Source organism: Phaseolus vulgaris, chromosome 2, assembly GCF_051622355.1.
Source record: "Phaseolus vulgaris cultivar YP4 chromosome 2, ASM5162235v1, whole genome shotgun sequence".
Classification (NCBI taxonomy): Eukaryota; Viridiplantae; Streptophyta; class Magnoliopsida; order Fabales; family Fabaceae; genus Phaseolus; species Phaseolus vulgaris.
This window is the reverse complement of record NC_143499.1, coordinates 47,785,679-47,799,900: the sequence shown is the minus strand read 5'-3', so window position 1 is coordinate 47,799,900 and position 14,222 is coordinate 47,785,679. Positions and strand designations below refer to the sequence as shown.

The 14,222-nt window shown below is 28.9% G+C and overlaps 2 protein-coding genes across 2 annotated transcripts; one reads left to right on the top strand and one right to left on the bottom strand.

The window, feature by feature from the left end:
• Positions 1–1,957: 1,957 nt before the first annotated feature.
• On the bottom strand, positions 1,958–5,701 carry LOC137812794 (uncharacterized). The gene is made up of 3 exons (XM_068614994.1): positions 5,550–5,701; positions 4,262–4,472; positions 1,958–2,364 (listed from the first exon to the last, which is right to left on the bottom strand). Exons 2-3 carry the CDS (start codon positions 4,441–4,443, stop codon positions 2,178–2,180), a joined length of 369 nt encoding a protein of 122 aa, XP_068471095.1. The 5' UTR covers positions 4,444–4,472; positions 5,550–5,701; the 3' UTR covers positions 1,958–2,177.
• A 3,001-nt stretch (positions 5,702–8,702) lies between these two features.
• On the top strand, positions 8,703–10,358 carry LOC137812792 (Pyridoxal phosphate phosphatase-related protein). Its single transcript, XM_068614992.2, has 5 exons — positions 8,703–8,778; positions 8,885–9,053; positions 9,151–9,272; positions 9,356–9,557; positions 9,831–10,358. Exons 2-5 carry the CDS (start codon positions 8,907–8,909, stop codon positions 10,122–10,124), a joined length of 765 nt encoding a protein of 254 aa, XP_068471093.1. The 5' UTR covers positions 8,703–8,778; positions 8,885–8,906; the 3' UTR covers positions 10,125–10,358.
• Positions 10,359–14,222: the final 3,864 nt, after the last annotated feature.

Below are 14,222 nucleotides of genomic sequence, written 5' to 3'. Positions count from 1 at the left end.
TATAACTTATGAAATTTTTATAGTATATACTTGACTTATGAAATATTTATAGTATATAACTGAGTGTAAATCTCATTTATAAATTGATTTTATAAAATTGAGTTAGATTTAAAGTTTAATTTTAAATTAAGCGGGAGCAATTTAGAAACTATTATAACCATAGTTTGTTGAACTTATCAGGTTATCCGTTATTATGTTGCTATCAGAACCACCCAAAATATATAGTTTCATACATGAGTTATCAGTCTTCGAATATATTAGATATCGTATATCAATTAGATCTATAAAGATATTTCATAGTATATAAGTGAGTACAAATCTTATTTTATAAACCAGTTTTATAAAATTGAGTTAGACCTAAAGTTCTATTCTTAATAATATATTATTCTGTTTCTTAAAAAAAATATGAAAAAAAAATATTTCATTATATTTTAGTTTCTGAAATTTAGAATAATTTTAATTTTAGTTCCTCAAATTTTTTTAAAAGTATTTTAATCCTAAAAATGCTTAAGTTTGTATAAATTAAAACGATTCTTTATATATTTAATATTTTATATATAATATATAAGTTCTATTTCCTCCTAATCCATGTTCCTTTAGAGTAAAATTATATATGTTGAAAATGTGCAATAATTTGAATACAGTGATGATACTAAGTATGATTATCCCACTTTAGGTTAATGTGCTGTGTACCCTTAATATAATGAATACCTCAACCTAACACAAAAGCTATTGAATGATCACTCTCATTAAGAATACTCTCAAACCTCACCATTGTTTAGTCATTAATTTCTAATACAACTACACATTCATTATTCACAAAAACTTATTACAATTACAAATTTTTTAACTATTGTAATGGTGACATACCAAATAAAAATTATTTATAGGAAATATATATAATCGGTACACAGTATGCTTTTAATTTTATAATATTTCAGAAAATCAATAACTTCATTTAGCTTTGAAAATTAATTATCAAAATAAACATCTATTATTCAAGTTGAATTATTATGTCCGAGAGAACTTTTTATATAATATAATTGCATTTTTGAAATGTTAGTATTAGAATAATGGAAACGATGAAGAAAAAAAGTGATTAAATTATAATGGAGTTATTATCTATTTAAATTTTTATGAATTTCTACGTTCATTTAGATTATATTGCCTTTATTAGGGATGATGCTTAATTTATTTATAATAAAGACAAAAAAATGTTATATTTATGTTCAAGTGAAAACAAATCCTACTAGGACTCTAACTCTCAGGTTTTAAGTCTAATTTGACCCATCTTTTTTTTCCTTGAAAGGAAAAGTTAGACCAAACAATTTCTAAAATAAACTCTTAAAAATATATGTAACTTAATTAACAGAATAAAGAGTAATCACAATGAAAAACTTTATTTTAGCTTACTGGGAGTTTTTTTCACTCAACTCACTCAATTATCATTGCTTGAAATTATATATTTTTATTCTCTTAATAAAAATAATAAAATCCACAACCCCTTAACTATTTGTCTCGTACCATAATCTTGCACGTGTACTTGCTTAGTAACAATGCATATGCGCTCTAATAATGAAGTAGTTTGACTATAATCCTTTGCATCTATTCACCAAGTCCAATCAACAAGAAAATTGCTAAATACACTAAATTCCTATAACCAAAACTTACTAAAAAACCCATAACAGTATGAGCAAGTTCAATAAATAGTACGTGAAATCCAAAAAAAATTGTGATTTTAATAAACTCTAACAAATAAAAATAAGTGTATCAAAGAGTGATCCTAACATTTCTTAGGAGAAACAAATAACACTAATTTACAATAAAAAAATCGTAGTTTATAAAAATGTAGAGAAAAAATTATATAAATTCTCTGGGACATTTTTATTTTGGTTTTAATACTTGATTGGAATAAACAGCAATAAATTTTTTGAAAACAACAAGCATGAGAAAAATATGAAAAGAATTGCGGGAGTATATCATCATGACAAGAGAGCAACGTAAGGTTCATCCCGCTTTCAACTACAAGGGGTTATTATGACTTATGAAAGCTAACCACTAGGGTTTAAACCTTTCTCCCAAACGAAAAAACTCAATAACAAAAATTGCCTTGTAGAAATCTATAATCCAGTTTATGTCCAGAGCAGCTGGCTTTAGGAGGATATAAGTGGATATTGTCAGACATAGTAACCGGTGAAAGTAAATCCCCTTCCAACAATCTCACCAGCACAAAACCATGCAAAGCATTCCAGGCCAAACAAAGCAGCAATACCTGCATCTTCCACCTTTAGTTCTTTTCTGTTCTTCCATAAATTCTTGGCATAATCAAGTTCCTTCCAGAAGGACTCTGTACGACCCGGAATACTGCAAAAGATTTGAAGAGTTATATGTAATTGACATACAACAGACTTTGCTACATAGAGACAATACAGTATGCATAACAGGTTTCCAGAGTTCATTGTGTCATTGTTTTGCTAATTCACTGAAGATCGAGGTGAAAACTAACATAGTTCGAAACATGCCAGATTTGAAAACCATATTGAAATGAGCCACATAAGCATTGACATTCACAAATAGACGGCATTGCTAGAGACAGCATTGGCTAAGTAGTACCTAATACAAGTGGGCTTCAACATAAAAACTACAAGCAACAAGTTGTTGAGTTGGGACATTGATGTGGGCAGAAATTGAAGAGCTCAGAATTGTTAACGTGATTACACCAACTAACAAGAAGCTATAGACTTAAAACTATGGTTCTTATAACGACAAGCACATTATGAGCTGCTAAATTCAAGACATATGGTTAAACCAAGCCATGACGGATTATGAAAAAACTTACATTAAAATCATATACTGGTAATCAGATAATTTCATTTTCCCATTAACAATATTTCAATTTTATTTAGAATCAAAGTTGCATAAGGAGTTATTTAAGATCACGACTAAATTTACACACTTCCAGAAGCACTTAGTCGACAAAATGTCAACAATACAAACTCAGTACAGATACACAAGAATGTACAGAAAAATGATCTGTATTTGGTAGTATTTTACTTAAGTATGTTACATTCAAGTCCCAGTGAAGGATTTGGAAACCACTTGAAGCAGTAAATGTCAGTCATAAAAATGCACATAACATATTGCTGTACATTGAATTGCGGGCACTTTTGGTGTCAATCCAAATCAGGTTACTATGTTAAGCATAAACAAGTAAAAATTGCATCAATAACAGGCACCAGGGGTCTATCAGCACGACCACCATATGGCACAAATTTGAAGCAATGGGATTTCGTTTCCAAGATATGCATGTCTTTGTACTGTGATGTAGATAAATAATTATTAAAGTATAATAGATATTTAATTTACTAAATGTTCATTGTTTATTGCACATGTATAGAGCTGCTAAAGAGATGTGTAGTTTGGTATATCTGACAAGCTAGTGAAGCCTGTGAAACACTAACTTTGTATGTAGAGATTCGATTAATTGTGGTCACTCCAAAACTCAGTCGAAAGTTAATAATTTGATACCTTAAAAGTTAAAAGAGTCGAAAGTTAAAACTTTGTATGTAGTGATGTGTAGTTTGTACTTCTAAAGCATTTAGAACAATATTCACTAAATTATACACATAATATATTTCTGGTGTTTCTTCCCAGCACAAGATCAGAATTATCTGAGCTGAGGTGGACTCTTCCACACAAACCCTTATCTCTCCAATACCTACCCAGCCTGTCCCCGTATTTCTATTACAATCCAATAAACAGGTCTGTGGGCTGAATCAAATTAACACTTCAGTGTTAAGAAAGGACTGATTTTAAGTACATGATCACCAGCACATTTTTAGTATCTACCAACCCCTAACCTTACAAAAAGTAAAATGCTTCATACACTGTTCATTTCCTTTTTCAAGTGTCAGCTTCTCCGACCCTAATTGACTCAAACCACTGGTAACAATAAACCTTCCATGCCACAGCCTAGGTGTGAACTTAACCAACCTAAGTCCAAAGTAATGGATTGACTGATTTGGTGCATGTTTGCTCAGCCTAGCAACCACATCACTCGGGACGTTTTCCCTAGTCTATAAAGGATAAAGAATAAGCCATTAGACATGACTAGAAACATCCTGGCGTATTAAAGTGTGTCAACAAATTATTTGAATCAATAAAGGATGGCCAACAATCATATACAATTAAAGAATTTCATACAGTGAATCCAGACATACACACTATTTGGGGGGAAAGAGGGAGTTGGAGAAAATATAACCTAGCAAGGCGGGTGTAAAGCAATTGCTTTGCAAGCAGGTTGCATCTCTCTACTGTAGGAGGCTCCTGAATGTGTTGCTTGTTCTGTTCCAACAGTTGTCTGTAGTAGCTACTTCCGTGTTTGGCGACAAATTGAGATGCTTGACATGCTTTGGACTGCAGCTGCTGCAACTTTGACGCCATCAAGTCTTCAAGTTAAGTATAACAAAACCCTAGATCAAAGGGAAAAAGTCATATCAGAATAAGGCATAAGGGCAGCGATATACTTCAAGGACTCATTTGAACAAACTTCTTCAAAAGCATTTCTAGAAATAAGAAAGAAAAATGATGAATTTCTTCACAGGCTAAAACTAGCTTAAGCATAAACTAATCTATAGATAGAAATTCTCACACTCACTTCTCTACAACAATTTTTATCTCATGAATGAACCAATTTTAGCTTATAGAAAAAAGTTTATTTCTTTTTTGGCCTCTTATTTTCTTCTCTAGACATGTGTTACAAAGATGCTTATTTAAACAGACCCTGCATACCAAAAATTCTTCTACTAACACTGATAATAGTAAGAACAAAAGGAAACTTAAACGCTAAAGGCATAATCTTCACGTAATATCTAAAACACGAAATGGCCATTGACACTAATTGTTGCTGCCTCATCCCTCTCTATTCTAAATTAGGGGCAATTGGCTCCGCAGATGATGTTTTATCAATAACTAAAAAGGGGGTTTAGGATGGAGCTAATAATCGATATCAAATGAGTAGAACATCAATTATATTAAATTAAATTAAATAAACATACAAGAGGAAGAAAGAGCCCAATCCCATAAAACATAAAGGTTTAGTAGTTCAACATCCCTCATTCCAACAAAGTAACATACCGACCCACAAAAAAAAAAGCGTTCTACAAATCAAACTATTATTATACCAAGTAAAAACAACTCAAGCAATGACACTTCCGTTCCAGTCTCTCAAAGGATTAGTTACTAATCCATGGATACTAAAAAAACTCTAGCCGCCAAGTTAAAACCCTAAATTATCAATCATTTCACAGTACGACCAAAATAATAAATAAAACAAAACAAAATTGGGCGATACATATATAGATGAAACGTAATTGAGTTTAGGAGGGGAAATGAAAGACATTATAGTATGAGGGAAGAAGATCGGGTAGAGGAGAAAAGGAGATCTGAAGAGGAAATGCAAAAGCAAAGTAACGTGGAAAAATATGTGAAGTGCAGATATCAGAGATGGAAGTAATGGGAAGAGGAAGATGAGGGGAGAAGAGCGTTGCCTTGTGAAGAGGAACGGTGCAGTGATCGGAAATCGCTGAGATAGCTCTCCGTCGCCGCCGGTAAGTTGCGACGCAGCAAGCACTAAGGACGCTCTGTTTGACTCTATGCTTTCACTCTTAACCTTTTCTTGTGTTGTGCTCTCTTTACTTCTTTTTTTTCGTCTTTACCAATTTTCAGTTCCATGGGATTAGTTTTGGGCCTTTTGAGTTACGAGTACAGTCCATATGGATTCGACTATTGGCACCCCTGTACTTCTATTTAAGGTCCTCAAAACACTGAGAAACAAGGAAGGTGTTAAGCATTAAGTGACATGATTTTTATAATATTTTTAATGTTTAGTCATACTTTCTTATAATATTTTTAAGGTATAATTACTTTTGGTTCTCAATATTTTTAAAAAATCAATTTGGATTCAATATTTTTTAAAAAGTTCAATCTGTCATCTTCCGTTAAGTTTTCACTAGTCGTGTTAACTGTTGATGACGTGTCACACAGTGACATTAGTGTGCATATGTGGATTGAAAGAAAAATTAAGATTTGGAAATTGAAAAAAAAAATGAGAAAGATGGAGGCAATGACGATGATGTGTGGTGGTGATATCTAATTGATAGAAAGCTTTGGGAATTCAAACCTATGTGACTTTGTTACTTCATGGGAACTCATTGTTTTACCTCCTTCACTTCAGTTACTAAATCCCACATATAATCTTTGTTTTTCTGTCGCTACCATCATCCTTTTGCACTTCTATAATCTTTTGAACATGTAAACCAATTCTACCATTTCTCCAAAACTCAAAAAACCCAAAAGGCTCACTCAACTCGTTAACTCTAATCAACATCATGCTGAGTGTCACAATCCCATCCTCTTCCACCAAACTTGATATCTCAAAAACTAGCATGTTCCCTTTCATGGATGGCGTCGCCCCTCCCTTGACTCCACCATGCATCACCTCAGTCTCCCTCTCCCTTAATCTTCTTTTCCCAATTTTCAAACCTTAAAATTTCATTTAGTCCACGTGTGCAAATCAATGTCACTGTGTGTGCCATGTCATCAGCAATTAACGTTGTTAGTGAAAACTTAATGAAATGGATCAGATTAACTTTTTAAAAAACTTTTGAACCAAATTGTTTTTTTTAAATCACTATATTAAATTAAATATTGATCTAACTGTAAGGACAAAAAGATAATTATACCTAATTTTAATGTTTAGTCATGAATGAATAAACTTTTTTTATATTGAAAAAGGGTGAACATACATATGTTTACTCTAATATTAATATTAATGTAATAAATTTGAAGTTTAATTTAATCTATAAAACTAATTTATTAAATTATAAATTATGCTTATTAAATCACTTGTATAATATAATTTAATTATATTTTTAGTTTGATCTTTAATAATAGATTAGAGATACCAGATTTTCTCTTCTTACTGTATCTCTATTCCTATTAGTTTAGTACTTCATATTTTTTCTTTTTCTTTTTTCCTTTGAGAAATAATTGCACTTTTATAATAGAAAATCCACGTATTGATGGCTGATGAGTTTTTGAGCACGTTCTGTCGAAATAATCGTTTTTAGAAGACTTTTATCCTACGTTAAGAGGATTCCTGGTATTCTTAACTTAGGAATACATTAATGGTGATTTTAATTATTTATTAAAAAAATTAAACTATTTTTCTGATATCTTTTAAAATTATATTTGGTCAAAGTAGAAGAAAAATCAAACGCTTAGTAACTCCTTTAAAAGAGGAAACAATGTTACTTAAAAGTTTAACTATATGAACATAGTTGTGGAATCTATCCTTTTAGTTGTGATTCATAAATGCAAAAAATAAAAAAAATAAAAAAAGGAATTTTTGGTTGATATCACTCAACGGATAAAGGAAATAATTTTTAAAAATATACTTATAACATAAAGGTATAATTATATGTGTTTTAAGGCATTTTTTTACATAGTTTTAGGTAACCAAATAATTGTATAAGAATTTTATAGCTTTTAAATAAGAATAAATATATGTTGTTTTAGATATTAAATCAGAGTTTCATTCATATTTAATCATGTTAGAAGTCAACATAACTGAAAATATATATTATGACATTATATAATAATATAAAATTAATCTACTAATTAAATAATATTAATCCAATAATAACTTATTTGAATATAATATCAAAAATAAAAAAATAATTATACTAAAATACATATCAATAGTTTAAGAAATATAAAATACTAGTCTTTTCATTCACTAACTTTTTTTACATCCTTATGTATAATCGTGAAAGAAAAAGTGTTATTGTGACCTTTTTCATGATAAGAATGTGAAACCCTTAAACTTTTATTTAAAAGCAAATTTTCAATATTTGAATTTACTCACAAATAAATAAAAATATATTAATTTCGACTGCTACCCACAAATAAATCAAAATCAAAATAAATCACAAATCACTCACTCTTGCGTGCCTTTCAACAATATGAATTCAAAATATAAACATTAAATTTTCAACTTAATAAAATGATATATTTTTTCTAAAATACCTTTCATTTAATTTCATATCACGAATAAAATTTATTAAAATAAACTATACCATATATGGTGTTTTAGGAATAATATTAGGAAAAAAAAGAGTTGAGTAGATTTACTTATATTTAAATTGTATTAAATATCTACTTCTTATATTATAATTAAGATATTAACATGGAGCAAGATACTATATACCATTAAGATGCATGCATACACGTAAATATTTTATTGTGAAACGGTTAGATTAAATTATGTATAATATTAAAAAAACAAATATAGAGACTGTAAACCTAGTAAATTAAGGATAAAGATTAAATTTTAACCTGGTAATAAATTCATGAATTTATTATTATAATAAGAAATTTCACTTATTAATAAACATAATCCAAAAATATAACTCACATTAATAATAATAAGTTTACCAACTTAATATTTTAAAGTTTTAATAATAATAATATTTACTAATTTTTAGATTATTAATATAACATTAAAACTGTTACTATTATTTTATATTATTTATAATTTTAAATTATTAGTATCAATTAATTTAATTTTACATTTATTTATAATTTTAAATTATTAGTGACACGAAGTATTTTTAAAAGGTATAAATTAGGTCAAAATTCAGTCCTCAAAAAATCAAGTTCCAATCGATTTTTCCGTGGAGTTGCACCGAAAAGTTGAATAAAATGACGTTGCGTTGGGTCTGTTAGTTTTGTTTTTTAATTTTAATTTTAATTTTTTAAAAAATTCTCACCCTTTTCTTAGGGTATTTATTAACATTTATTATCTTCAACTTTTTTCAATCAGTGGTAGATTGGGCGTGGCTGAAATGGGCGGAAGCGTGGCGGCGACGGTGGTTTTCGATTTCGATCGAACCATTATCGACGATGACAGTGACAGATGGATCGTCACTGAGTTGGGTCTCACCCACCTATTCAACCAGCTTCGCCACACCATGCCTTGGACCTCTCTCATGGTATAGTAACACTACCCTTTTCCTCTCATACACCTGCATGAATCCTGCAACTGAAATTTGAAACCCTCCATGTTTTTGCGTTTGAAATTTGATTCAGGATAGGATCATGGAGGAGCTCCACTCGCACGGAATCACCATCGATCACATTGCAGAGTGCCTTATAAGAACCCCCTTGCATCCCAACATCGTTTCAGCCATCAAATCTGCACACGCTCTTGGGTGATTTAATCCTCTTCTCTGTTTTTTTCATTGTTAAATTTTGGCTCTGCTTTAGTATAACGTGTGACATTTTGAATTTGCAGTTGCGACTTGAGGATAATTAGTGACGCAAATGAGTTTTTCATTCGGACCATTCTGGAACACCATGGTTTATTAGGTTGCTTTTCACAGATTTATACCAACCGTGGTTTTGTAGATGATGAAGGACGTCTTCATGTCACTCCATTTCATGATTCAACCTTGTCTCCTCATGCTTGTTCCCTCTGCCCTCCCAATATGTGCAAGGTCAGCATTAACTTGTTGCATGAAAACTTGTATTAATTTTAATTAAATTGTACAAATAGCACTTATCATTGAGAATGGATCATTTGATAGAAATGATTTCAGATTAGGTATATGTTTCAAGATTTAATTTAATTTATTTTAAACATGTTTAAGAAATAAACTTTGTTTTTAAGTATGTACTTTACATGACTATGAAGCTCTGTTTTTCGTTTTTGTCTACTACTGCATTATTTTGTTACACATAACGTTGGTTGTTTTCTTTTTCCTTCTTAGGGTTTAGTGATAGACCAAATTCGAGGTTCTTTACCTGGAAATGAAAGAAAATTCATATACCTTGGAGATGGATCAGGTGATTATTGTCCAACTTTGAAGCTGAAGGAAGGTGATTTTGTGATGCCCAGGAAGAATTATCCACTCTGGAACCGGATTCACAGTGACCCAAAATTAGTTGCTGCAGAAGTTCATGATTGGAGCAATGGGGAAGAATTGGAGAGCATTCTACTCAAGCTTATCAACAAAATAGCTCCCACTAGTGGCTATGTAGATTCTCACACCCTTCCCCTGTAGGTTACCAATGATCTAGCCTTTGGCACCTCAGAGATTCAATAAGGGAAATTCCATGAAACTCTAGTTAAGTGATTTGATTGCTTTGAGGGGGTTTTGTACTCATGCTAGTTAGGAATTATAGGAATAATCATTGTTAGTGCATTGTTCCCATTTATAACTGATTATATTGATATGATCATTGAACAATTTAGGGCAATAAGTTCAGAAGCTTTTAAGATTTTTGTTTTCTCCCAAGTACGTTTCAGTTATAGAACACTGTTTCCTCTCTCTCTCTCTTCTACCATTGCAGCATTTCTCTAATTGGTTGAAAGTAATTTTCGTAACTTTTGACAAAAAGATAATCTTTTGAAAACCAAAACGGTTGGTTTGACTAGTTTGATTGGAACCAGGTCCTTGATCATTAATTAAAAAAAAACAGCTCATGGGACAGATTAAATTCATAGGTAAAGCAGCAGGACTATTAAGAGTAGGTATATTTATTTACAAAAATGTTTACATCTGTAATATTATATACAAAATAATTCATCAGTAATTGATCGTGAACTCACGATCAAGTGGTGTATATGAATATGTTTACTTAAGAAAACATCATCTATATGTACACTACACTGATAAATGTATAGGAAAATGTTAAGATGGAAAAATTTGTATAAATAAGTATATAAATAGTTCATCTGTGAGTCTCTCTACATACAAATATAAATTCATACTTAAATATATGTAAGTGAAAAATATTTTATCTACATTTGTACGTAAAATTCCATAAATAGTTGTGCAAGGAATGTTTTATCTACATATTCTAATTGGTAAGTAAAACTTCATAAATAATTGTGCAATTTTTTATGATACTTTAATGAGACATCTAAATATTAGCTTAATAGATACATTACCATCAGAAAATGAAATGGAAGATTGAAGGTATATATGAAATTGCAATAGTACACTAAAGACATCTATGACTTTTATCATGCATTCACATGAATAATAACTAATTTCTTATTAAAAATTATGTCTAACTTGTAATAGGTAATTTTGTAAAAAATATGATTTTAAGTAATGTCATTATTGAAATATTTTTTATTTCAGAATAAACGGTCAAATAGTTCATCAAGACTAATCGATTATTAGATTAATAATACTTATCCATCGGTCAAGTATGTATTTTGAATTCAAATTCAAATATCGGTGAATCTTTATCAATCTTAAATCAATTAAGAGATATTATTCGAAATTAAAATCGATAATTGACCTACACTAAATTTTAAATATGATTTAATAAAATATTAGTTATCAAATATCTTCTGTATTACTTATATTATTTAAAATCAATAAGATAATATATAAATAATTTTAATTTTTATAAAAGATATTAAAGTATTAATACTCTTAATAAAATGACACCTCAAACTCATAATCTAGATCACCAATAATGGTTCACTAAAATAGTTTTTTGCCATAAAATTCATACTTATACATAGTATGAACCCTACAAATTTGTGTTCAAAGTTACTATCCTCACTGCTCATACATGAGAGTTTTAGCAACACAATGCGTAGTTTTTGTCATGTTTGACTATTTCTATTATGCTTGACCTATATGCATAAATGTTGCTATAATTCCATACTTTATCTTCAAGTGGTTAAAGATCCTATATAATCTAGAAATGTAATTAAAATAGCATATATAAATAGATATAAATTGCAATTATAAATTTATTTTGTAGGTTTAAAAACTTATTAATACGATATTAATGTGTATTTTAAATTCATGAAAAAATCGAAAATGTTAGGTTAGAAAGAGATATAATCTAAATACAAGTGTTGATAAAAGCTTAAAAATAGAAAGGTAGAACAATCTTAACTTAACAATTCCGTGTTATATGGGTCATTAAATTCAAAACTAACTTTGTTACATATTTCTAGCACAAATTTGACCAATCAAATGAAAAAAAATCTCAGAGATTAAAATAACATATAAAAACATATTTAGTTATTATAGATAAAAAAAAATTAATAAAAAATACCAGTCCGGTCTCAACCATCTCATGAGTTATATACTACATCTGCTTTTAACAACATTAGTATTTTTTTAAGTGTATAAATCAGAACAAAATTAAAAGTACTAATATTGGAATTAAAACAAAATATTTTAAGTGTATAAACTAAAAAGTAAAAGTTGTACAGATATAAAAATTAAAATAAAAAAAGTAGAAACATAGAATCTAAAAAGTAAAGCGTATCATACTTCAATGCCACGTCAACATTAAAAAATGTCACCAACTTATTTTTAATTACACAAATAAGGCAAAACCAAGATTGTTTGAATAAAGACTGAAACATATTACTTATAATAAAAAAGTTAAAATAAAAAATGTGTATAATTATAAATAAGAAATGAATTTTAAAAATATTACCCTTAAGAAATGCTTAACATTTTGTAGAAATCCTAAATTTCCCTTAAAAGTTCTGAATTCCAACTTGCTCCTATTGTGAATTGTCATACGGTGTAAGGAAAACTGACAGCCTCAAACAGCTGTGCCACGTTACCCATGTGTAACAGTACAATACAATGTTTTCCAACCATAAAAATAAAAAAATAAAACCACATGGATTTTGAACATCTCATGCAAAATACAAGATGTGACAAATTAAGTACACCTAAACCCACAAAAAAATAAGAGTAAATTATGGAAAAATATATTATTTCAAGAAAGATGACTCACATTTTTTTTTAGTGAAAATTGAGAAAAATGTATGATTATTGAAATGATATGTTCTGAAATGTTTTAAGTATAGTTGAAGACTACAAATTAACTAAAGACAAAGACATTTTATAATATATAAGTAAATGTAAATATCATCTTATAGTGAATTTTGTAAAATTGAATTAGACTTCTAGTTCAATGCTTAATATGATATTATAATTATTTAAAGTCAGTTACTTCTTAATACATATACAAGAATTCAACATGTGAAAAAATAATTATTTATCATTATTCTAACTTTCTTTCAGATGAGCTCAAACATTTCAATCGAGTTTATAAGAAATATATATTTTCTCTCTTTTAATCTACTTTATGAATATGACTTTATAATTGAGATGGTAGATGCATACACATAAATCAAATTTATATATATGCTATTTGTTCTCACCGAAAATGAACTTAGGGAGTGTAGCTCGATGAGGACAAAATGTTTCTTAGAAAATAAACTTTTAGTTGGTCTCCGATGAGAGATGATGTCTTCCTAAAAAGTACTATTCAATACTTAAGTTAATAAGAGCACAACGATAGTAAGTTCTTAACAATATGAGAGTTAAGAGTACAAGATAAAATGACATTGTACTTCATGGATAGTGTGTATTTATAGATTCATCATGTGGTATTCTTTAAGCTGGTCGTTGTGAGTTAGTTAGATTAACAATATAATTGTTATTCATTGTTTTATAAATAATCACTCATAATTTAAGACTCATTGATTAGACTGTTTTACTCATAATGGTCAATGATGACAATAAAGATTCGGTTAGAGAAGACATGTAGTCGCCCTAACTCTTTGACATTTCCGATCTTAAGGCGGATAAGTACACTATTACAGTAAAATTTATACAAACATCAAATAAAAAAAGTATGACTTCATATTATTGCAAAGGATGATGGAGTAAAGTGATAAAAATCTTTTGAATATTAATGTAATGAAGTGTTATACCATCAATAAATATAAATATAAATATAAATCAATTCTAAAATTATATAATTAATACGTGTTGTCGTTTAAAATTTAATTTTGAAAAATCTTTAACTGTTTTTTATTGAGATATTGCACACTTAATTCATTTTGATTATTTTTCATAATTAATTTATGAACAAAACGATGATTCTGTTTTATTAATTTTCTAAGATAGTACATTAAAATATGTGTAATAAATAAGTTTTAAAGCTACATACGTACAACTATGAATATGGACAATAAAAGTTGTTATTTAACTGCACATGGGTTCGAATCTATCTTTCACAAGTATAAGCATAACCATAATATAATATTATTACTTATTACGATTTCTATAACAATTAAATTACATATCTTTATTTAACTTTTG